Source organism: Pygocentrus nattereri, chromosome 18 (genome assembly GCF_015220715.1).
Source record: "Pygocentrus nattereri isolate fPygNat1 chromosome 18, fPygNat1.pri, whole genome shotgun sequence".
Lineage (NCBI taxonomy): Eukaryota > Metazoa > Chordata > Actinopteri > Characiformes > Serrasalmidae > Pygocentrus > Pygocentrus nattereri.
Genome location: NC_051228.1, coordinates 24,052,763 through 24,078,465, shown reverse-complemented (window position 1 = coordinate 24,078,465; position 25,703 = coordinate 24,052,763). Strand labels below are relative to the sequence as shown.

General features: G+C 39.4%; 1 protein-coding gene across 3 annotated transcripts in view; it reads left to right on the top strand.

The window, feature by feature from the left end:
* Nucleotides 1-25,703, top strand: part of exd3 (exonuclease 3'-5' domain containing 3) — a 66,651-nt gene that overhangs the window by 31,275 nt on the left and 9,673 nt on the right. For all 3 annotated transcript variants that reach the window (XM_017708200.2, XM_017708199.2, XM_037547569.1), the window contains exon 18: nt 165-296. In XM_017708200.2, coding sequence (XP_017563689.1) covers nt 165-296 — 132 coding nt within the window. The remainder of the gene's footprint in view (nt 1-164; nt 297-25,703) is intronic.

The window sequence follows — 25,703 nt, the reverse complement described above, 5'->3', positions numbered from 1 at the left end:
TGTTTTCATTTAAAAGGACCACTCAAAATAAAGTGTCACAAGAAAATTGATTGGATCTGTATCAGTATCGCCAATACTCAAGATTCCAATATCAGTATCGGAAAAGAAAAGATGTTATTGTGCCACCTCTAATGTGGGTTTGTGTTTTGTGCTGTGTTGTATAGCTGAGGTCGCAGGTCGCAGAGGGACGCTGTCTGACTCTAGACTGCTCGGAGAAAGCTCGGGACCAGGCTGTGCACGTGCTCAAGCATTTTCACGTCCACCTCACTCCTTCTGACATATTCAGCCGATGCCAGGTCAGCGCGCACGTGTGTGTGTGTGTGTGTGTGCTTTTCTGCAATGCTGTTATCACCCAGACATGATTCCTCTTCCTCTTTCAGAAAAAAAAACAAAAAAGAGAAACATTTTATCAAGTCAAGTTCGATGACCAGAAACAAACAACAAAACATCATGAATGCTTGTGCTATGAGTTGATGTTGGGTTTTTATCAGCGTGGGGGGAACACAGAAGCCATCAGCAGGAAGGAAGCGAGGGAGATAGAGCAGCGCTCTGGAGACCCGTCTCCTGTGAATCATTCGTTTGAAGTGCCACCGAGGTATTCACTGGAACAATGGCGGCATTTTTTCAACTGTAAAAAAAGGAGGAGGAGATGAGTAATCTCACTCTGAGACCAAAAGAGAAGAAGAGAAAGGCAGCCCAGTTTGAATCCTAACAATGCCAAAGAATATCCAGCAGAGTGCCGTTGGCCCTGCTATTGCTATAGAAATGCACAGATTTAAAAGTGATGGTTCAACTGCAAGGATTTATTGTATTCAGCAAAAAAAATTCCCAAGGTTTTTAAACTATAAAAACCTGTATTGTATATATGATATATAGTTGCATTTTTATATTGTGTTTTGTTAAAAATACTTCTGATTTGTACCAAAATAATAGAAGAAAATTGAGGAGAAATTTGAGATTTTATAATGCGCAAAGTTTCCCGTTGTTCTGAGGTCAGATGTTTACACTGCTGATGGCTTAGCTTCTCTTTTCCTGTTGATTCTGTTCTGCTGAATGTTTGCCAGTGGTTGGTTTGTCACATGTACAGAATTGAGCTGATACCCATCTTTTCCAAGCATGGTCAGGCTTGAATAAGCTGCAGACTGGCGTCATTTTACTTGGAGGAAGCACATTTGTCCTCAGCCTCCCAGGTTGGTAGCTATTAAGCATTGGCATATCTTTAGAGAGCAGATCAGAAAAGACTAACACTAAGAGGAAAGAAGGTAGAAAAATGAAAAAATAGTAATAATCAAGTAAGTGATGCATGTGGGGGACTAATAGACAGACTTGCAAAACATTTTTGTCATTAAATCAATCTACTGCAGATGAACAGCACCGAACATTATGTGGAGAATTTGGGCCTATAGAGCAGTGGCTCTCAAACTGGCCACAGGGAGGCACTAAGGGTGTGTAGAAAAATTGTACAAGTTATGTCTCTACTAAGTTTAAATGTAATCAGTTTATTAAATCCACTTCAGCCATATTTCAGAATGGCTCTTTTTTAAAAATCGTGGATTGCATTAAACGTTAAAATGAAATATGTAGCCGTCAGTCACAATGTACGACCCCACTTAACGAGTTATGCGTAATGTCATAGAACCAGACCATGTCTTCATGTGCAGGTCAGCAATAGCTATGGAGAAGACTAGTGAATGGAAGAGGCTCTGGAAAGACAGTGTCCTTGTGCACTAAGTGAAAGTAAAGGCTGATGGGGAGGGAGTGGAGCACAGTGGCGCTTACTGTCCAAAACATTTTGGGAACTCCTACTAAAGTTTGGGAACAGCCTAAAACATTTTCTTATGCTGGAAAAGCAATTATATAAACCAGCTGCAAGTTTTGTGCTCAGTAGTGACTGCAAAGATATTTAGGCTACAAGATTTCCTTACACTTTGGCCATTTAGGCTTCTGTTTAAAAATTTTTTTTTTCCAATTTCTTGAAAGTTTGCCTCAGTTTAGCACTTTTCCTATTTCTTTTTCCTTTGTTTCTCTCTGACTTCACCGCCAACAGTTTTATCAACATATTAACAGATTGAACATTTTTGTTGTGATAATTTATTTGCAGAAATAAAAAAATGGAAAACACATGAATAATTAGATCAAGCTCAGCGATTGGGCAAAATAACTAGATATGTATGTTTTTTCAGTGTAGTTTCTCTTTTAACTTCATTAATCATGGGTAAATGGCCATAAGCAAAAAATAGAATTTATTTGTGTTTAATATGTTGCGTATCTTTTATCATGTTATACAAACCAGTGAAATTTGATAGGCTATATTGCGTATGTTATATTTCCTTGGATTTTAATTTATTGGTCCAGTTAAATCATCTTGTGGGCCATGAAAGCCCATGTGGTCTATTGTGTGGGCCAAAAGTTGAGAAAGGTTGGGGACTTCTGCCATAGAATGAGGTATGAAGAATATGGTTAGTAAACTAAATGCAGACTGGTTTGTACTGAAATGTATTAAGTGATCTCTAGAAACTGCAAGAAAGATTTAGACGATGCAGATGGAAAGATGGAGAAAGTGTCATTTTGACTGAGCTAAACAGGCTAATGACAGACTCCAGCAGATAACTAAGAGGGGTTATTTAGAGAGCAGTGGGGAAAAGACTGGAGAGGCCTGTGGCAAGCATCTTCAAAGTTGACAGGTGGAGATGCAGGGAGCGATATAGACAGTGTGTCGCAGTTGAAAAAAAGAGATGATGGTAGATAATTTGTTGATTCATCACTACCGTAGCATATCTGCTTTTCATCAGAGCAGAGATCCTTCTTATGTTTTTCCATTGCAGACAGTCTGTCTGATCAGAGTCGGGCGTGACGCAAAGACAAACAGTAGGGTCGCGAATGGAGAAAGGAAAACAAATGTCAGTGGAAATACATTTGTATGTGATTAATATGAATATACTCTGTTTAGATTAACACAAGAATTACACATTTACAAAAATTAATGTGCAGTTTAGGCTACTTGACCACTTTTCATCTGTACAGAGGTACAGTAGATAACTGGCTCATTTAGTCTAGTGATCCTTAAGTGATCTTACTTCAAGAGCTACATTAATCCTTAAATCATTAAGCCACTGAGAAGGAATTGATAAAGGTTTGTATAAGCTCTAATTTACACTGCGAGTCAAAGGTTTGTGACTCAGTAAGCATTTTTCATGATGACAGTATGATCTAAAGGCTCATTCTTAACAGCAAACTAAATTTATTCCCTTGTCAATTGCAAATAGTGTTCATGTACAAAATTATTTCTAAGACAAAAGAGTGACACATCCGTAACCCTCTGTGACCCACCAGTTGAGAACCACCACTTTAGACAGTGTGCTGGACAGCCACCAATAATCTTAGCAGTATGTGAAGTTTTGCCAGTAAAAACATGAGAATAAATCCAAATAAACCTAAAAAGACATTTTATGTGACATACCATGAACTAGTTAGAACAACAAAGTTTGTTTCCAGATTTCTCCTAAATACCCCAGGCATCACAGAGATGTATAGCAGTGCACCTTTAATTTGACGAAGAATTCATTAGCCAAATCAAATGTTGGGTGACTACAAATAATATTCAACTTTCTTGAGGAGGGGTTTGGAAATGGTTAAACAAATGAATGATAACTTTACAGCTGAATGAAAAAAAATACTTGTAATGTAGGTCAATGGAAAGAGACTTGGGCCTTTTCTTTTGGTCCATCATTCATGACACACAATGTAAAGAGCAACAGGTATTTTCAAATTATGTAAAAAAAAGTGAAAAAAGATGAAAATGGAGATGCAAGGTGTCCTTGCAACAGTAGCTATATACAACTTCCATCAGCTTCCCTCAGATATATAGTCCTAGTTCAAAAGAATGGCAATAGTAGATGTTTATGAAAACTGTGCAATCCAAGCCCATATGTCCCATATGTCAAGTCTCTGACCACCTACTCCTCCTGAGCAGGTGGCCTTTTTCTTCCTCCATTTGGCTGATGGGTCTCTCATCCACCACATTTGGTACCTACTGTATTGCTGTTTGTGCAATTGTGCAGCACACCCAAACCAAATGTGGGGACATAGGAAACAGCAGCGCTCTTGTTTTTCCCTTTAACAGTTCATATCCACAAGAGAGCAATCGCTTTGCTAGCCTGTGATGGATGGACCGGTAAAGGAAGGTGAGCGAAAGAATGCGTAGTAGGAAAGACAGAGGGGGGGGGGGTAAAAAAGAGGGAAGACCTAGGAGGAGTTGAATGGAGGGGTTTGGAGGGGGGGTGGGGATTTTCGGAGGTGCACCCCAAGGCTGGTATGTGGAAAGCCCACCCAGGCGAAGTTAACCCCTTTGTTATCTGATTGTAGTGCTTTGATGATCAGTGGCTGGTTGTCTTTCCTGTGACTGTCCCGGGCAGGCTGAGAGAGGCATTCCTTCACTCACTCTAAACTCTAAAGCCCAAACCCCATGTGTGGCCCATTGATACCCATCACCAATCATTAACCCCTCCAGTGCCTGCCCCACCATAATCCCTGCGTCTTCTCTGTCTGTCCTCTCGCAATTTCTCATGCTTTCTCTCTCAACCCTCTGCTGCTTTCAGTACATGGACATCCTTGTTGTCTAAGAAGCTTGGATGAAGTCAATTTAGACAAGTGGTTATTGTCTGTAGAATTAGCATGATGAGCAGTATAATTATGATCTGGTTTTGAAGTGCCATATTCTTCTGGACAAGCTTGACCTTTTTAATATCTGCTGGAGAGTTTCTGTTTAATTTCTATCATTCTTTGCCAGACTGAAAATCCATTATAGTCTTCAGCCTAAGTGTTAATTGTATTGTATTAGCTGGTAGCATTGTGTTTGTAAAGCCTGTAATTGAGCAGTCTTTTGGCATACAGTGTTATACATTCAGGGAGTCGTTAAATAAAGACAAAATAATAATAAGATGATGAAAGAACAATAATTTACATAATACTGGCACTTATTTCATTTCTCACTATATTCAATATCAGTTATTGGCCCCCGGCTGTAATGTACTAAAACTGCTGTAAACTAAAACTGTTTCAATGACAGTGGCTTTGACTCTCTGCTGAAAAGTCACTTTTTTATGCAAGACAGGAATTTAGCTGCATCCCAGAACCTGCCCTGATGAAAGAGATTTTAATGGGTGGTTTGAATGTGCTCATGGAAAATGAATCTTTTAAGATCAACCTTTGTTGACCGCTCCTGACGCTTCCAATCTGCTCAGCTTGTGAAGGACACAAAAGCCCTCTCAGTTTCTTTGTTAGAAGTGTGTGCACACAGAGAGCCTGATGTTGATGTTTCTTTAATAGGATCAGCAGCATTCATGGCTGTCTTTTCAAATAGCATTTAGGACTCTTTCAGATAATTTTTTTTAGATTCTTTTATTGCCTCTACAGGTGGCATGAAACCACTTTTTTCCCCCCATACTAATATTGAATTCTTGAGTCACAGCTACTACTACAGCTTTGAAGCAGTAAGCGCTTTAACTTAAGTCAGGCCCAAAGGAAATCACCCCATATGAGCTGATATCAGAGGATTAAGTAAATGTTACATGTTTTAGAATAGTTTTGTTACAGGATTAGATCATACTATTTTTTTTTTTTAACCCTCTGATATCTTTTTGGGCTTTTTCCGCTGATATCGGTCTGTTACTGATTGTATGGGGCTGCACAATAAACCATGTTTTATTATTGTGATATGAGTTTCCACAGTAAGCACATGTTTAAGGACTGTGATGGCAGAATAGATCAAATTACCTCACACTCATCGATAGAGTGACAAAACTGGATTTGTTGGAATGTAGCCTTAGAAGCAGTAATGACTACTGTCACAACAAACCTGCATCACCATAACAAGCTTTTTAGAAATTAAATATGTATATATTCTTTTTTGTTGTCTTTCTATAGCTGTTCAGGGAATGCTGACTGTCAACCTTACTGTTTGCTTAAAGGAAAGGTTAATTAGATTTTCCAATAATTTCTAATGTTGTCATTGTGATATCCAACAGCTTAATTGAACATCATATTTTAATCCTATATTGTGCAACCCAACCACCGATGCAGATATGCTATCAATATCTCTAATTGCCACAGAATGCAGCACATTATTTTACACAGAAACATGGAAAGCAACTCAGGACCTCATATATGTATTCAGAACGGTTTAATCATCCAATTGCAGAAGAAAACTGAAACCAGTTGTTTTTAAAGACCTTTAAACCACAATAATTTCGGTGTGGTCGCAGATATGTTCCCATCCATAGTTGCTACCAATGAGACAAACCTGCACTTGTCTTCTATAATAGCACATAATTAGTTAGTCTTTAGATGCAGTAATTCTGTATGTCCTAATTCAGCGTGTCATTTTAGTACACTGACATCATGTGTTTCCCTGACCACTGCCTGTGCATGACATTGATTTAGACAGCTCGACTTATTTTGACTCTCCAGCTCATGCCATTTATCCTATTTCAGTATTGAGAAGGTTTTTTTTCTGTACTAGAAATTAATTCTTGCTCTGCAGATGGCGTGTGATTTCTCAGCGGTGGCGTTTTGAGTGCCTCTGGACGCTCTGCGCTCATAGACGCTGACTTCCTCGTCCAGCATTAGATGTCTGCCGTCTGTTTTTAGAAGTGTGGAGATGGGACAGATAGCCATGGCCACCGCCTCAGACAGCCTGGTGGCACTGGGGTTCCCACGATCTCTGTTGGGGAGGGGGGGTGGACAGGAACTGAAACAGCGTGAGAAGATGGAGTGAGAGGGGAAGAGAAAGAGAGCGCAAGTGTGTTTTAAAAGAAGGATTTTGGTCGAAGCTTTGATCTACAAAAGAAGCAGCAGGCTGAGAACATGGGCAGAATGTGAAAAGACAGGGGCAACACTGAGGTTCCACTTCAGTGGCATCTTACACTGGGGTGTGTGTGCTTTCGTGTGTGCCTGGGTGTTTTTGTGTGTGCGTGTGCGTGCGTGCATGTATATTATGGCAGCACGGTATAGACAAAATACCATATGGCCTTTATCTTTCTACATAGTACGATTGTGATATGCCTTGCAATATATTAAAATGCACTGAACACAAACTTTGCATCACATTTCTAAGACTGACCTGCATTGAGATCACCAAAATTTAGCTTGTTTGATCACTTGAATGCCCGGATTCATCAAAACACTCACACAAGCAGAAAATTGAACTGTGGTAAAAGTAGGGATGGGCGATATGACGTAGTTTCTTATTGTGATAAATTATGCCACAATATGCTTTTCTGGGCATATTGTTCATATGGTCAGGACTTGAACATTGAACAACTGCATGCTTCTTAAAAGAGAGCATAAGTAGTCCTGTTTAATTGGGTTTAGTGCAGTATAGCCTCTTTTCCACTGCAGGGCCAAACGTGAGCATAGAGAGTAACTGTTCCAACTGTGTTCTCACACAGACATGGTTCGGCATGGAAGGCTTAGTGACGTAGCTGTTCACCAATTGTTTCTGTTTATGCTGCTTTTGGCCAAACTCAGTCTACATTATTTAAAATGTAATAAGTTCAGTTTGCTTACATGTTCGCTAGATAAATAAAACCAGTATGTGATTTTCAGCCCATGATACAGTAAATGTAAAATCATTAATCTAAGATCTTAATCTAATCTAGGAGTTAGAAGGTTGTCTAGCGTGCTAACAGCTCTGCTCACCACATGTTGAGGTGATAATAAATTCAATCTGAGGATGTGTCTGGTACTGAAGTGGCTGAAAGAATATGAACCTGTTCTGTTGTGTTTGGAGCCGTGTCATGTTAGCTAAGCTAGCGTTAGTTCAGTCTAAATGCTAAAGGTGCCACACACCACAGTCCAGGCTCACCTCCAGCAAACTACTACTCAAATTACCATGTTTAGAGGATGAAGACTTGTATCTGAGAGCTTAAAGTTGAGTGACTGGTGTTGGAGTCACACATAGCTGAAATCATACCTGTTTGTGGTGGTAGGAGCTGTGTTATGCTAACTAAGCTAACACTAGTATAGCTTACTAAAAGAACAGCACACAAGAGTCCACGCTCTATTAAAGTGGACTAAACCTGTTTAGAGAGCAGGAAAAGTTGAGTGTTGGAGTAACAGATAACCAAAATCAAGGCTATTCTGTGGTGTTTGGAGCTGTATCATGCTAGCTAAACTAGTGTTAGTTTTGTTAGCAGGCTAAAAGAGCCACACACCAGTATCCAGGCTAGGTTTCCGCTAACTGCTGCTCAAGTTGGCCACTTGTAGAAGATAAAAATTCATATTTAAAAATGTGTTGAGTGGCTGCTGTTGAGGTGACCACCACTCAACAAATGAGCTGTTAGCTACTAAGCCAGCATTCTTTGTTGTTTTTTCTGAGGTATTTCCTAGTCTTGAATTAGCAGCACATTAGAAGAGAAAACTGTAACCAGTCTCACGAGTTCTGGAACTGAATGGTGTGATGTGGCTGTGGGAACCATTTCACTCTACAGTGGAACGAAGGCTTTGTGAATAAGAATCATTGTATTCAAAGTTTTTGATAGTCTTCTTAAATGTGGCGCTACTTGAGCTTTTTTTGTTAGCGCTAACTTTTCAAAAACCCAAATATTGTGCAAATATTGTATTTTTGCCACATCGCCCACTCCTGGATAGAGGGCTCATTTGCATACTGCAGCCCTCTGCAATATCAGTATTGTTAAGTATTGTGGTGCAACAGCAATTCATAAATGATGTATTGTGCAGCACCCATGTATGTCTGTGTGTGAGCCTGCATGCTTCTCTCAGCATATCAATAACAGTTTAGTTCCTTTTTTCTTTGTAATACTTCCCTTTTATATATTTTCCCCTTTTTGCTTGATGTGATCTAACCGTTAAGCAGGGTTCTTTGAGAAACACAACCTTTCTCAAAATGTGAAAACCAAAGCCAGCCTTTTCTGAGCCTCTGTGGCCTCAACACCCCAGTCTATGAAGCGGGAAAGAGAGGGAAAGGAGAGCTGGAGGGAATTTATGAGAGAAAAGAGGCAGAGGGAAGAGGGGCAGGAGAGGGGAGCAGAGAGACATTCCTCAAACACGCCAAGACATTCCGAGGGAAACCATTCCAAATATTTCCCACTGTGTGTGCGTGTACGTGTGTGGCTTTGACTAGTGTTACTGGGGCCACTCTGACATAATGACTGACAGGCTGTCTGCACCCGACGCGCACAGATATGTGTGTGTCTGCATGTACTTGTGTGGGAAAGTGATTGAGAGTGAGTTTGAGTAGGAATGAGTAAGCGAGAGTCAGCTTGAGCGTAAATAGATCTGTACGTGTTGGAGAAGTAGTCGGGTAAAGAGAGCGAGAGAAAAAGAGAGAGAGGGGGGGGGGGGGGATAAGGGGGGTTGAAGAACAGATCAAGTGCGAAACTGCGCTGGTTTCTTATTTTCTCACCTCCCAGTTCAGCTGAAGGGCAAGGCTTCCTGTCGTTCTGCATCAATCAACCCAACCCTGATGTGTACAGGTCAAAAAAATCTATCTTGAGGTGGTGATTTTGGAATATTTTATTAACTATAATAATATGCAATAAAGTATGGCTTAATTCTTGGTCAAAATTAAATTCTCAGGCTGTGATCAAACTTATAAACTTATACACAAACTTATACATTTATACAAAATTTATGTGCATATATCTCCTTAATCATTACTTGTGTTGGAACACATTAAAACAGCCCATATTTATGTACCAAAAGCAGTGATAATTCATTGTCACATGACCAATTTCCTGACCCAATGTAACTGATCCATGTAAATGACCTCTAAACTGCTGTAGGCTGAATAGGCAAATATAATAAGCAATGTGTTGCTTTCTGTGACATCACAGAGACCTGAATTCCAAATGAACTGTTTTTACACCTTAGTTACCATTTATGGGCTTCCCATTTATGGAGTGGGATATGGTTCATGTTACAACTTTAACAATGTTTATGTACAATATCAGACAAAAAAATTTTGGTTGTCCATGACATGGCCCATTAAATATTAGAATATCGCTATATAGAGCACTATTACAGTGAAATAATTTGCAATTAAAATAAAGTGTCATACACAAACAGTACATGGAGTTGTTAATCACTCAGTATTACAACAGAACATTATGGATATCTTGTGGCAGCTAGAGTATCATTTTGTACATGACCTGTTGCAATGCTTGTGGGATTGTTCCCTGGATATACTCTACTATGTTTTCATACACCACGAAAAAAAAAAAGATTTTTTTTTCCTCTAAAATCATATTTGACTTCAAGTGGTAAAATTTTAAATGTAATGATGTATTGAATTGTTTCCTAAACAATCGTATTTGAATTGTACCGTAAAATTTGAGATTTATACTATATTGAATCATAACTGAATTGAATCATGGAGAAATCTTAGATTTAGTAATGTATTGATTTATTTTTTTCTTAATCAAATTACAGTAAAATTTAAGATTCAATCTCGCACCATATTGTTTCCTGATGACTTACAACTGAACTGAATTGCGGTGAGATTTCTTGATGCATTGAATCATTTCCTAAAGAATCATAATCATGTAGAACGCTCAGAGATTTGCACCCCTGCTGATGTGATTGAATGGTGCTGAAGGGCAGTTTGTGTTTTTTTTTCCCACCAGCACAGTGAACTGATGAGGCTGAAATCATCACCTCCTCTTCACACCTCCCTCTCTCTGAGCCGCTGTGGTCTGTGTGTCAGCTCACACCTAACTTGTGGTGTCACGTCTGCAGGAAGAAGCGCACTAGTGCACACACACATGCGCACGTAAACGCACATTCCCACACACACACACACAAACACCTGGGCTTGTCCACAGCAGAGGCGCTGATCAGAGTTTTTGCACTTAGGGGCTGTGTATGGGCTTGATTTACGTTTCTGCAAAGAGGCAAGTACAAAAACATTTCCAAAAAGTTGGCACAGTATGTAAAATGGCAATAAAAACAGAAATCAGTGATTTAGTAAATTCTGTTTGACCTGTTTTAAATTGAAAATGGTACAAAAACATAATTTAAAAATTATATATATATATATATATATATATATATATATATATATATATATATATATGTGTGTGTGTGTGTATGTGTATGTATATATATATATATATATATATATATATATATATATATTCCCATATTTTACATGTGTGTATATTTTGTGTGTGTATGTATGTACATATATATATATATATATATATATATATATATATATATATATATATATATATATATACACACAGTGTTTTTGGAAAGTCTTCTGTTGTGCGACCATGTGGGACCTTCACAACAAATTCTCAATAGGAGACAGGCAGGTTCGGTCCAGCACCTGCACGTTCTGAAAATCCAGATATGCGGTTGTAATGTGCAGAATGGTCCTTGGCATTGTGATGTTGAAATAAGCTTGGAAGTCCCTGAAAAAAATAGAGCAACATATGCTGCTCTGAAATGCTTATTTATCTTTCAGTGTTAATGATGCTTTCACAGTGAACTTTACCCATGCCATGAACTCCAGTACTCACCCATACCATGACAGAGCCTGGCTTTTGAACTTTATGGTGGTAACAGTCTGGAGGGTTCTTTACTTCTTTGGCCCAGAGAACACAATGTCCATTATTTCCATAAACAATATGAAAGGTTGGCACATCAGACCATAATAAACATTTCCACTGTGCATCAGTCCATTTCCAATGATGATGTTGACCTTTTTTGCTTCCGCTGTGCGGGGTACAGTCTTAATTTGCATTTGCAGATGCAGTGGCAAACAGTGGTTATTTAACCAGAATCCGTGTATAATCAAAATGGAGCTGTGAGAATCAGCTTACACAAATGGTGTGACATTACAAAATTTCACAAACCTTCTTGAAAATATAGCGAAAACTGTAAATATTAATTTTTGGAGAGAAAAAAACACATTTTCTTCTTTATTTTTGTACATTGTCTTTTGGATAATGACCCCTAGGTTCTGAAACCAGTCCTCAGGGTCTCTCAGACATTCCAGTTTTGCTTTATGTCTCTGCAAGTTAGTTTGAAGCAAAAAATAGACACTTAGGAGCAGCTTTAGAACCACTGTCTTAGCATACACATTCACATTGTGCACAAATATGTTGGCAGATTAAGTTTCCAATAGACTTGCTTTTATTATTATTAATTTTCTTTTTAAGAAATCTACAGAGATGTTTTTCACACCTCCAAAGCTCAGTTTTTAGAAGTTTGAATTTTCTACTTCACACAGTCTAGATAATCCCAAATACATTCTCACTGAGGTCTAGACAATGGGGTGGTCAGTCCATTGTTCTGAGAACATCAGCAGCTTCTTCCTTTCTTTCATTTTTTTATTATCAGTAAGAGCTTCTTGACAGCTACACATCCTTTCAGACTCATAGTGGTTACTTGTCTTCTTACAGTTGAAGGATGCACAGAAGCACCTGTGGATTTTTTCAGATGTGAAGAATCTTGATTTTCTCCTCTCTCTCAAAGGTGAAAGATTGAAGTGTTGTTTATCTGGTGGGGACAGTTTTGGTGGTCTACCAGTTTTTGCATGGCGGTCATTAGTCACATTTTCTATTTATTGTTTTTCACTTCTTTACTTCCGACCTTTATCTTTCTCATGCAATCCTTATATCTATGTCTCTATAAGTGTATCTTTATCTCCTTAGAAATATCTCCAGAAAAATAAATAACTAACTTTTTTGCTACACATTTGCCAGTTTGCCTGGGAAAATGGCAAATACATGAAGGGTGGTCTCTAATTATTGCGCTGTACTGTATCTTTTAGCAGCGGGGATGTCTGAGTGTCTTTGTCTGTTTGTGCTTGTTATGAATTTGTGTGTGTGTGTGTGTGTGTGTGTGTGTAAGCAGCAGAAGTGTGTTTCCTGTTGGCACTCTGGGCACTCTCTGGCTATGTGAGCCATGTGGAGGAATCCACTGCACCCAGCAGCTGGAATGTCCTGTTTGGCTTGTTCTGTTTGTGCTTTTTGTGCACCCTGTTTTGATTGGCTTGGCTGGCATCTGTGTGTGAGAGAAAGAGAGCGAGAGAGAGAACTGGCCTTAGAGAGTGCAGTGCAGGGCCTTAGCTGTTTGATGTGTCCCATTGTGTAGGAGCCAGGCTGCTTCCTGCTAGCGCAGAGAGAGAGAGAAAGAGAGAGAGAGAGAGAGAGAGAGAGAGAGAGAGATGGTGGGGGGCCTCATTTGGGCCTTTTCTAAATACTCTAATACTTTAATACAATGAGTTAGTGCGTAATATCCGTGGTATTTACCACAGCCAGTTCTTGGCACACACGCAAACTCTCACGCACATGCGCTCTCTTTCTCTCTCTCTGTCTCTGTCTCTCTCTCTCTCTCTCTCTCTCACACTCACTCACACACACACACACACACACACACACACACACACACACACACACACACACACACACACACACACACACACACACGCCCGCGCAGCACTACCCCTGGCTTTACTGTAGTCTTCCTGAAGGGACATAATACCCAAGTTGTTCTCTTAAATGTTCCTTTCACACTACATTTTGTCCATCTGTACACCTGTACACTGTACACTGAACGAGCCAGCTTGAGACACTAGAGAGAGACATTTAAAGAACATCATGACAGAAAACATAAGAGTGATTGTGAGATATTAGATCTAAACTTTTAAGTTATGTGTGTGTGTGTGTCTGTGTGCCATAATATTTGCACAGGCCAGGGTTTATATTTAATTTTTTTCCTCTGATATAACCAACTACTTTATTACTTAGTTATCTTTGCTATCTCTCTTTTTCATATATATATATATATATATATATATATATATATATATATATATAATATGTGTGTGTGTGTGTGTGTGCAAGAGAGGAATGGAATGAGAGCACTCTTCCCCTCTCTGCTCCTCGAGTTGAGGGCTTTTGACAGGGAGCATTCCAGCAGGGTGGTGATGTCATGAGAATTGGCCTCGGGCAGACAGGCCTGCTTATGTTCTCCAGAGAGCCTCTGTGTGTGTGTGTGCGCGTGCGCGCATATGTGCACTGGAGCATTGTAGGGGGAGTGCTGTCTCTAACCACAGAGGGCCAGAGAGAGGGAGTCTGGGAGGGAAGGGTTACCACAGATCACTTCCACTGTAGCATACACTGAGGTGAGATGTGCAGTATTTAAAGTTGTGCTGAAGGACTGCATTTCTTTCACACTTGCTATTGTACTTAAAACTTTCTATACAGTTCAAGCGTATACAATGGGGATCTGAATATCACACACTACAAAACATATATTTATATGTTTTATTTATTATTCTAAAAATTGTGTGAACAAGAATTTACTGTAATAATAATACTATATACTATAATAATAATAATAATAATAATAATAATAATAATAATAATAATAATAATGTAATTATACTCCCATTTTGGATATTCATTTTATTTATTTTTTGATCCTCTGCAGCATTATCAGTCTATTGTCCTGGGATTAATATATTCAAATTATTATATACTTGTACAACCAGTTTATTAAAATTGAAAACACTGATTTTAAGCTGTTCCAAACTTTTGAAGACTAATGTAGATTGGAATATATAAAAAGGAAGAAAGAAAAAATCTCTTTGTCTGTGTTGTTACTGGATTGCTATTTTTGAGTACCTTAAAGGGTTTCTAAAAACTGCGTAAGTGATGGGAAGCAGTCTGCACAAATACAGCCATTTTATTTAATGTCCAAAATGACCAGTGAACTTGCACGTGTCTTCTGAGATTTTATATATAATGGTGATAATCAAAGAGAAGTAAAACTGAAAAATGATCTTTGTCTATTATTTTTCCCTCATAATGCCCTGCTTGTACTCCTCCACCATGAATGATCTGTCCAAAACCTGCTCTAAACTATAGTAAAACATGTTTCAGGCATCAAGCAACGTATCCATTTACATTTATGGCATTTGGCTGACGCTCTTATCCAGAGTGACTTACAATTTGATCATTTTACACAGGTAGGCGAAGGTGGTGTTAGGAGTCTTGCCCAAGGACTGTTATTGGTATAGTGTAGGGTGCTTGCCCAGGTGGGGGATTGAACCCCAGTCTACAGTGTAGAAAGCAGAGGTGTTAACCACTACACTAAACAACCGCCATAACCATTTTATGTAATAAATTCTTTGTGATGCAGCTTTTATGTCTGGTTGTCTGGTTACTACCATGAATAATCCTGAGTCAGAACATTTCTTTAGAACAGAGCATTCACATCAAACCACACTGAATTACTTTGCTTTCATCTTGTCCATGTAATTATGTCGAAAATTTAAAAATGGGTGGAATTCCCCTTTCACGACACCTGGAGGACACATTCTTCTGAATCACATACAGCTGTTGGTGCTTAAGGCCACTGATTTGCTCATTTTATGCTCTGTGCTGTTGAAGTCTCAACAGATCATAACTTTTTATAGTGTGTTACGACATTAGCGTCATGTTTTTGAATGGAGGACTGAGTCACCGTCAGAGCAGCCTGAACATTCAGAAGTCCCACAGTTTGAACACGAGCCGACCTGTTTTAGTTTCTCACTGAAAAATGGAGGGTATTTCGTAGTATTTCTATTTAGCTGAACTGTATAAACTCAGTTCAACATTCTAACATGACAAATAATGGGTGAAAGACATGGGGAAGTAGTTACTGTTTATCTGATTTGCATGAGGCTAACTGGCTCCTGCTTCTTTAGTAGCCATGTCAGCAGTTTAGGATCACATGTTCTTTTAAAGGGAATTTTACAACTGCTCAAAGAGACAAAACTTCCTCTGTTTACCTCCAAGTCACTCTGCTTTTCTCTCTCTTCCTCCTGTTGAAGCATGTGTGAAAGTGTGCTTTGACGTTTGGCATTGTATGCTCTGGTAGGTTCAGAGAGTTCATGAGTGTGGTCATTCTTATGAATTGTGCGCGTGTGTTCGTTGGCCGATTGTGCCATGTGTGTCCGTGATTTACTTCGAGAGAGGGAAAGAGAGCACCACAAAGTGCATATATCTGTCAGCCTCCCCCTTTTCAGCAGTTATCTCTCTATTCCCATGTCTCCTTTAGACTAAAGAGAGGTTTCTTTCTTAGTTTTGGCTGTTTGTCCTTTTATGTCCAGCTCTCGCTCAGTCTTCAGGCCCATGTAATCATTTTTGTTCTTGTTTGTGAATGATCATAAACTGCTAGCTAAACTAGCTAGCATCAGGAAACATTGATTTTACATCACAGTTTTATGTTTTAAAACCCTTTCGTGTACAAATTATCTTGTGGAAGACACTTTGGAAAACAAATCCCAGTTAGAGCCATTTAACCAATGCAAGTCTTTGCTTTTAAGTCTTTGTAGAACGTTTGTATAGCAGATTGTATCAAAAACAGTATATATAATATAAAAATAATTACATTTTAACACAGTTTCTCACTATCCAGAATTGATCATCCAACATCAGTACCTGACCTCACTAATGTTCTTGTGGCTGAATGCCATCAAATCCTCACAGCAATGTTCCAGCATCTAATGTCAAGCTTTCCCAGAAGAGTAGAAGCTGTTACTGAAGTAAAGGATGACAAACCATTAATATCATTGATTTAAAGTAAAGACACGCATACAGGTGTCTACAAAATTTTGGACTTCTAAATTCTTTATGAATTCATCAACACACAGTAACAGTTTCTAATGTGCCTGAAATGTGGCTGTACATTTCTCTTGTTTAAACACCAATAGCTGGCGCCTTGTTTTGTTATGTCTGCCACATTAATAGCACGTTTACTGGGAGAGCAATCTATCTGGATCAAATAGAATCATACAGATGTATTTTGGGCCATGGTTCATGGGGCTGAAGCCAGTGCCAGGCTGGCAGGGGCTGCAGTGGTGCCAGTGGTGCTGCTAATAGTGCCCTGTTGTTATTGGTCCATGGGAATGGTGTTTGTGTTGTGTTTGCATGGTTTGACTCCGGGCTGGCACCATGTGGCTGTGTAGTGACGGCCTCAAAATGGGTTCCAGTGCAGCTTGTGTGAGGAAAAAAAACGGAATGACTCTGGGACCCAAGTGCTTGTGTGTGTTTTGTCTCTGTGTATTTGTATGTGTGGGGAGAGAAACTGGTGACCTGTAGTTATGTGTTTGCTAAAGGAGAATTGTGGACCTTAAAGTGTGTGTGTGTGTGTGTGTGTGTGTGTGTGTGTGTGTGTGTGTGTGTGTGTTTTAGGGGTGTGGCAATGCACTCTGTCCACAATTTGATTCATTTGTCATTATTGGGTTCACAATATTAGATGTTCTGATGATATTTTAAGCAAAATTTGGATGAAGAAAAAATGATAATGAAATGAATCTAATGACTAGACCTGCCTGTTTATCAAAATTATAGTTAATAATTAATTGACATACAAAGGATTCTGAATAAGTGTTTTTGATCATTTTATATAACTGTTGAAGTACAAACAAAAAGTGGCCAAATTAGCCGATTAGCTATGTTGCTTCCTAGCTGTTGATGCTTAATCAACCGACTATAGACAGCTCAAGCTCAAATAAACAAACATTACTCAGCACTGCCCTTAAGTTAGAAGTTTTGTTGTTGTAAAATGGGTCTTAATAACTGTAGTTTCTTTGATTTACATTCTGTTTTTTTTTTCCTTTGCACAAATTCTGTTGTTGTGACAAACCTGCGATCCAGTGATTATGTAATACTTGTGATGTGACAGGCCTGCTGAAGACACTTGAGATGTGAGGCACAATAATAATAATAATACTAATACAAATTAATTTGCCTAATTTCCCCATGTAATTTATGTAATCACAGTAACTAATCAAGGAACAAAATTGACAAGTGAGTCTGTTTGTCATTTGCCTTACTGTATTCAAATGAAGGGAAATTATTAAGAAGCTATCCACTGTTTTTTTTTTTCTCTTTCTCAAAACAAAATGACTACAAATCATTTGCCTGTAATTTGTCTGCATGGGGGGGGTATTTTTTTTCTGGTATAAAAGGTCGGATGGGGCATTTCCCTTCATATTTTAAGAGACTCTTCCTTTAATTATGAAACTAAAAGCCATTCAGTTTGTTTTGTTATTGTGTAGGATTAGGAGGCTTGTATGTGAAGCGTATCTGTGCAGTCAAACTGAGTTTTATTTTTGGCATGGAAAGGTTGTGATATTCAAAAAGGTTCTGGGCATATGTGGGTGGGTGTATCTGTAAGACATGGTTGACGGATTTCTTGGCTTTGTTTTGTAGAAGTGTTGAAAGTATATTACATGTATCTTTGGTATCTGTGTGGCAGCAGATTTAATCCCTTAGCTATGTGTTGTATTGTTTAAGGCATATTATACTGAAACATGCTTTGTGTCTATGTCCTTATATGAGACAAGAACGAACCTCTTAGCTTTGTGGTGTAGGTAGGGCTGTGTTTAAAATATCGATATAGCGATACACATACCAAAACTACATGTGCACGGGAATTCCAGTACCTGGGTAATTGTTTGAGGAGCTGGTATTTGAATACTGAAATCACTATTCAAGTACTTCATACTTCACAGTATGGCAGAGAAAATATACAGCTAACCAGTTTAGTGACATGTGTCTGTTTTGCTTGTATTTGCAAATAATATGGTTCAGGGTGTGAATGAGAATGCAGAGACAGCACCTTGTTGGCACATTATATGCTGAGAATATAATACCTTGTGTGGAAGACTGAGTCTTTATTAGCTTCCAGAGTTAGCTCTATTAGCTCATTAGCTTCTTTCAATATGCAGCCTCTGTTACTTTTTCAACACAAAAACTTGAAGTCTTAACCTGCCTTTAAGTTGTGACAGAAATATCATATTTACAAGATGGATACACATGAACGGCACCACAGTGTCGTATTTACTACTGGGTAACTTTGTTTTTTCAATGAGCCCCAAGTTTCCAAGTGGGGGCGTGTCAAAAAAAAAACAAAAAAAAAAACAATGATAGCCACGGATACACTGGTCATATTTCAGTCATTTATCAACCACAACATTGACACTGCAGGCTTTTACATGGAAGTACAGATATATTGTGTATGTGTATGCATGTGTGTGTGTATGTATATGTCTGTGTGTGTGTATGTATGTATATATACATACGTGTGTGTATACATTGACTTTCTTTAATAACAGAAAAATAAAAGTAAGCCAAAAACATTATTTCCCAAAACTACTTGCACACAAGTCATACTTATGACCTCCAAAGTTGTAAGAAGAAACTTCCGAGGAAGACTTGAAAGCAGCATTAATGTGCAAATGAAACATATCCCTGCTGTTGGAACAAAACCTCATATCTCCAAAATGGTAACTTTACAGGTGAGGGAAAAGACATACTTTACTTTTAATGTAAGTCAATAGAACCAGGCTTCCACCCCCCCACCCCCCAACTCATTTTTGGCCGTTTGTTTTGGTCCATCCTTCATGAAATTTGCACACAATATGAAGGCGAACATGCATCTTCAAATTATGTCAAAGACTGAAAATCAACAAAAACAGAGGTACGAGGTTTTGCTCCGACAACAGCGATATTATGCATTCATGTCTGAGGGGGGGTGGTGTTTTTTGCAGCATCCAGCATGTGGTAAACATGCTTTAATAGATAAGGCTTTGTAAAAAGCCTCTGTGGGAAAAAAAAGCTCAGTTTGACTCCGGTCCTTTTACTCCATGTTAAGGCTTGTTATTGATCCTTGGCTGTTGTTGATCCTTGTTAATTATATTAACTTGTTTTCAGTTGTAGTGAGTTATTAGTTGCAATTAGCACTTGCCATTAGCAACCTGGTTATGTGTTTGTAGCAATGCTTCATGTTGTATGACATGTAATTACCAAATGGACGAAGTTACTGTGCTGCATGCAGCCTGTAGCCCATATTAGTTGAACATTTTGTTGTTTGCTGATAGTTTTACAGCCACAGACTCTCTCACACAAGCATGTGTGGCCAAATACTGACCGCTGCTGCTGTGTCTGTGCTCTGCACAACACCTCAGAATGAACCATACCTATAATAAGGTTAGTTGGAGCTTCCCTAGCATGCTTGTATTTTTGTTACCTGTATTAAACTTTTAAATATAAGGTAAACGTTCACCAGCGATGTCTGTTGTGATGATTTTTGGGGTGATTTTTCTGTGATGATCTGGGGTGATTTTTTATTTATTTATTTATTTATTAATACTTGTGCTGTTTCCAGACACACACATTGTGATACGTATCATATGGTGAAGTTGCTGACTCTACCCAGCCCTGTTGGTAGGTCAGACCATTGATAGCGTATTACATTAAACTGCACTCTGTGTCTGTGTCTATTTATATGAGAGAGATTAACCTCTTAACCTCTTTATGTTGTAGGTCTGTTAAACTGTTTGTGTGCATGCTAGTCTTGGGAACGAGGGTAAGCAATGGCTGGCAGAGCTTCCGCCACCGTAGGCCTGGCTGATGTTATCAGGGACTGGGAGTGAGTGTGCTCTGGAGCGCCAGGCTGCGCTGGGTGGGAAGAGTGCAGCAGAGATTCCCCCATGGGAGGTCCGAGGTGCATGCATGCCGGGGTCAGGCTCCCGGCTTGGGAAAGGCCTGAGACCGGGAGAGCCAGGCCTATCGAAAGACACAGGATATAATTGGAATGGAAAAATAGCTGAGTACAAAAAAGAAGAGATGCACTCATTCCTCCTTCTCTCTCGCTTTCTTTCTTTCGTTCTCTCTGTCTCTCTCTCTCTTCCGGATGGAGAAGTCAGTTTTCTCACAGGAACTGCACGACTGCACTTGTGGCTCTTACGCACAAGGAAGAGGAGGAGGATGGACAATTTAAGGGGTTCCGAAACCCTCTATTCCTGTTATGGTCTTTTTTAGGGATGTCCCGATCTGATGTGACGGGCATATTTTAATCGGCCTCTGCTATATTAAGCCCAGTCAGATTCTGATCCTTTCCTAAAGCCCTTTTACCCCCTCACACTCTGTTTGTACCATCATCTGCAACACGTGAGGCGCATATTTCCAATTATACTACATATGACTACATACACCGTGGATGGCATTTAACATTGTTCAAAGCAAAAATAGAGAATTGCGTGCAAGAGGAACCATTCAAACCAAAACTTTGATACAGTGTGAACGCCACACATTGTAATTTAGCCATAACTAACTTAGCTCCTATTCTAATTCAGGCTGACATCTGCCTTCATGGATTCATTCATGACACAGTGTGCTGTAATTAAAATTAATGGAATTATCAAGCAAATACATTGTACTCATAGTAACTTTTATTTGTTTACAGCAGAAGCAGCATAAGCAGCATGCTAGCATAATGAGTCCCATATAAATCTACTATTAAATGTAAGTTTATTGATTCTGTTGAACACTTAACTAACTTTAGTGCGCAATTTCTATTTAATTGCTGAATATAAGATATTGAAAATATACATAATGTAGTCTATCTTATTTGTATAGGCCACATTTCATGTTTTATTGTATTTCCAATGTTACATTTAGCAAAAGAACAGTAATTGTGCATTAAAATGTGCAGAAGTGTAAACTCTGTTGAGAATTTGTGCTTATTTTCATGCAAACCAAAAGATGTCATTTGACCAGGGCACCCAAACTTTTGCATGTTACTGTGGCATTTCTAGCCTCAATTGGATTTACTTGAACTTGAATTTACTTGAAATGATGTTCTTGTGGAAATCTGTCTGGCAGTATTATCCACAAAAAGAGAATGATCAAATTAATACTGAGTATTGGCAGATATCCTTATTAATCCATTCATGTGTAATGTTAAATTAGACCAAGGTTTGTGTAATTTAGTGAAAAAAGGCCACACAAGTTGTTGTGTTTAATCTAAAGTGATGAAGTTGTTTAGTTATATCTAGTCAGTGTCTTCCATCAGGCCTTAATTTTCATACATTTATTTACAACCAGTTTCGATCACTTTATTAGAAAACAGTAATGCCTGAATTTAATGAAATGAGAAGAAGAACTCTATAAAAGCAATACTTCCTCTGATTTGTGCTCAAAAACATAAGGACCAAAGCACATAAAATTCAGAAGAACGTTTATTGGATTAAAAGACACGGATCGGCACATCCCTTGTCTTTGCAGTCAGTGAGGCCAAGTTTATTGAGATATAGCCTCTACCCGATTACTGACAGACTTATCAGATAGTGGTTTCTCAGTAGGCCTCAGCTGTGGTCCATTAGCTGGCCTCACTATCCCATTCGAATCACTTTGAAGTTCCATAACAAAGGAGGAGGCACATCTCAGCTCCCTGTCCCAGCAGCCCTGGAGCTTTGTAGGGACTGTAAGGATAATGCAGCAGGTCGGGGAGCTGAAATCAAAACTAGAGCTCTGCTCATCTGAAAGAACAGCCCCACGTCCATCCCTTTTACCCCTTACCCCCTCTACCTGTCCATCTGTGTTCATTGAAACTCACCCCCCACCCCCCAGGAGATATTCCTCTGTCTCCATCTCTGCCTCGCTCGCTGGCTTCTTCTTTTCTTTTCCCCGGTCTATTTTGGTGAGCCGAGCCGGGCCGGCCGGTTCCCACACAGCGGTTCCCATGGTTATCGGCGGAGAGATAGCGTCAGGGATGGTGGGAGGGGTGGAGGGGGACTGTTTGATGGAGAGAGGGAGAGACAGCTCTGTGCTGCGAGATAGCAGTGATGTCGTGGGGGGGCTGGAGGGGTAGGATGAGGCAGGGGGGCAGCTAGGCCAGGTCCGAAATCAGTACGGGAAAGAGGGGGCTTGAGAGAGAGAGAGGGAGGGAAAAATAGAGAGAGCAAGGCAAAAATGGTAAAAGACAGAGAGCAGGTAGAGAAAGAGAAAGTAAGAGAGAGACTGAGTGACAAAGAGAGAGTGGAATTTAGAAAGAGAGAGAACAGAAGAGAGCTAGTTAAGATAAGAGTCCTTTATTTGTCCCGCAATGGGGTAATTCTCAGTGTTACAGCAGCAAAGGGACAGCAATGGAAAAAAAGAGTAGTAACGAGAATTAACAAGCAAGTAATTAACTTTAAGTACTTAACAAGGTTTTTTACAGTTTGTTACTTGTTACTATATAAACAATATATATTAAAACTAAATATAAAATATAAACTCTATCCTTCACAAAGAATAACAAAATAAAGAATTGTAAATAAATAAAAAAGCTCAAATATTCACATGGAGTTGGATAGAGAGAGGTAACAAGGGAGAGAGATAGGGGGAAAGAAAGAGATAACCATGTTAGAGGGTGACAAAATGAAAGGAAGAGAAGGAATGAAAGAGGCAGAATAAGTGAGAAAGGAATGAGAGAATGGGAATGAAGGAATGGATAAGAGATTGATAGAGAGAACGAAAGAGAAGGATGGAAAGGAGGACTGAAAAAGAAAGAATGAATGAGCTGGGTAAGAATGAAAGAGAAAGGGAATGAAGAAATGAGAGAAAAGCAAAGTGAGAGCAAGGGTAGAAGAAATTAGGGAGAAAAGGCAAAGAAGGAATGAGAGAAAAGGGGAAATGAGGGAAACGAGATAGAACAGAGAAAGAAAAGGATGAGAGAAAAATAAATAATGGCAAAGGAAAGGAATAAGGGTGAGAAATAGAAAGAAAGAATAAGAGAGGGGAGACGAATGACGGGGAAAGGAAGGGAGAGAAAGAGGGAAAGCAGGAATGAGAGGAAAAAATGAAAGAGGGGTAAAGAATGGGGGTGAATGAGAGGAAGGGAAAGAAAAGGATGAGAGAAAAATAAATAATGGCAAAGGAAAGGAATAAGGGTGAGAAATAGAAAGAAAGAATAAGAGAGGGGAGACGAATGACGGGGAAAGGAAGGGAGAGAAAGAGGGAAAGCAGGAATGAGAGGAAAAAATGAAAGAGGGGTAAAGAATGGGGGTGAATGAGAGGAAGGGAAAGAAAAGGATGAGAGAAAAATAAATAATGGCAAAGGAAAGGAATAAGGGTGAGAAATAGAAAGAAAGAATAAGAGAGGGGAGACGAATGACGGGGAAAGGAAGGGAGAGAAAGAGGGAAAGCAGGAATGAGAGGAAAAAATGAAAGAGGGGTAAAGAATGGGGGTGAATGAGAGGAAGGGAAAGAAAAGGATGAGAGAAAAATAAATAATGGCAAAGGAAAGGAATAAGGGTGAGAAATAGAAAGAAAGAATAAGAGAGGGGAGACGAATGACGGGGAAAGGAAGGGAGAGAAAGAGGGAAAGCAGGAATGAGAGGAAAAAATGAAAGAGGGGTAAAGAATGGGGGTGAATGAGAGGAAGGGAAAGAAAAGGATGAGAGAAAAATAAATAATGGCAAAGGAAAGGAATAAGGGTGAGAAATAGAAAGAAAGAATAAGAGAGGGGAGACGAATGATGGGGAAAGGAAGGGAGAGAAAGAGGGAAAGCAGGAATGAGAGGAAAAAAATGAAAGAGGGGTAAAGAATGGGGGTGAATGAGAGGAAGGGAAAGAAATAATGAGAGAGAGCGAGAGAGAGAGAGAGAGAGAAGTATGGTGGTCTGGGGGCACTGAGCTAGCGAGTGAGTGAGGGATGTATTCTGTTCCCACACTCATAATGACTGTGTCACAGGAGACTGAAAGGGGACTGCTTGTGGCCCTGGGGAATTCACACTGGGGCCGGCCGGGGAACGAGAGAGAGAGAAGTGGACGGGGGTTAGTGGTGGGGTCTATGACACAGGAACTGTCTAAGGCCATTCTTTAGATTTCACCTCACTGCTTTCACCCCAGAGGTGGAATACCCCCCTCCCACCCCCCACCCAAAACACATACAAGCACACAAGACCCCAGTTTTCTCTTCCTCCAGTTCACTTTTGTTCATCATCTCATGCCGTTTCCTCTGAAAATATTTTTTCATCCTTCTTTCACACTCCTTCCTTTTCTTTTTTTCCTGCACTGTCTCTGCTCTCCTCTTGTTGACACGGACGCTGTGAGAGTGCAGGCTTTGAAGTCCGTGCTTTCCTCTCACATTCATCTCAGCTGCCATCATTAGCACTTAACCCCGCTCCCCTCACCCTTCATTTCCTCTTTATCTCCTCTGCTCTGCCTGCGTGTGTTTCTCCCTGTGCAGATAAACGTTGTTCACACTCATTCACACAGTCTTCTCGGCCTAGAATGAGGCCTTTGACGCTCACTTGATAGCAGGAGCGCCAAACACCCTACCAGCTTACTTTACCTTTCCGCTGACATTCTGTGCTCAGACGACCGCAGAGAAATATATGCTAGACAATAAACCGTAACAGACTTCAAGCAGTGTTGTTAAATCTAAAATAGTAATCATAATTTAATCTTACGTGGACTATGTGGCTTCTGTCATTGCATAACATAAAAGTGGATAGAAGCATGTTGCAACGTCAAGTCTGTGACGATTTAGTCTGGCTTGCAGTTTACGCATGGCTAATCAGTGATAAACTAAGGAAGCAAAATGTCGTGGCTGATGGACTGTATTTGGGGGAAAATTGTTCTTTGCTGAACTATATATAAAATTGTTCAAATGTCCAAAAGTCTGAAGACACTTGTTTTCTTCCACATACAAGGATTTTAAAAGGGAGTTTATCCCCCATTTACAGCATTAACAGCCTGTACACCTCTGGAAAGTCTTTCTGTAGGCGAACTCACACATTTGAACGGCTGTCTGGATACTTTTGTTTGGAATAAAACCTTGCATTTCCAAAATTCTAACTTTATAGGAAAAAAACCTTCTTTACTTTCAATGTAAGTAAATGGAACCAAACTT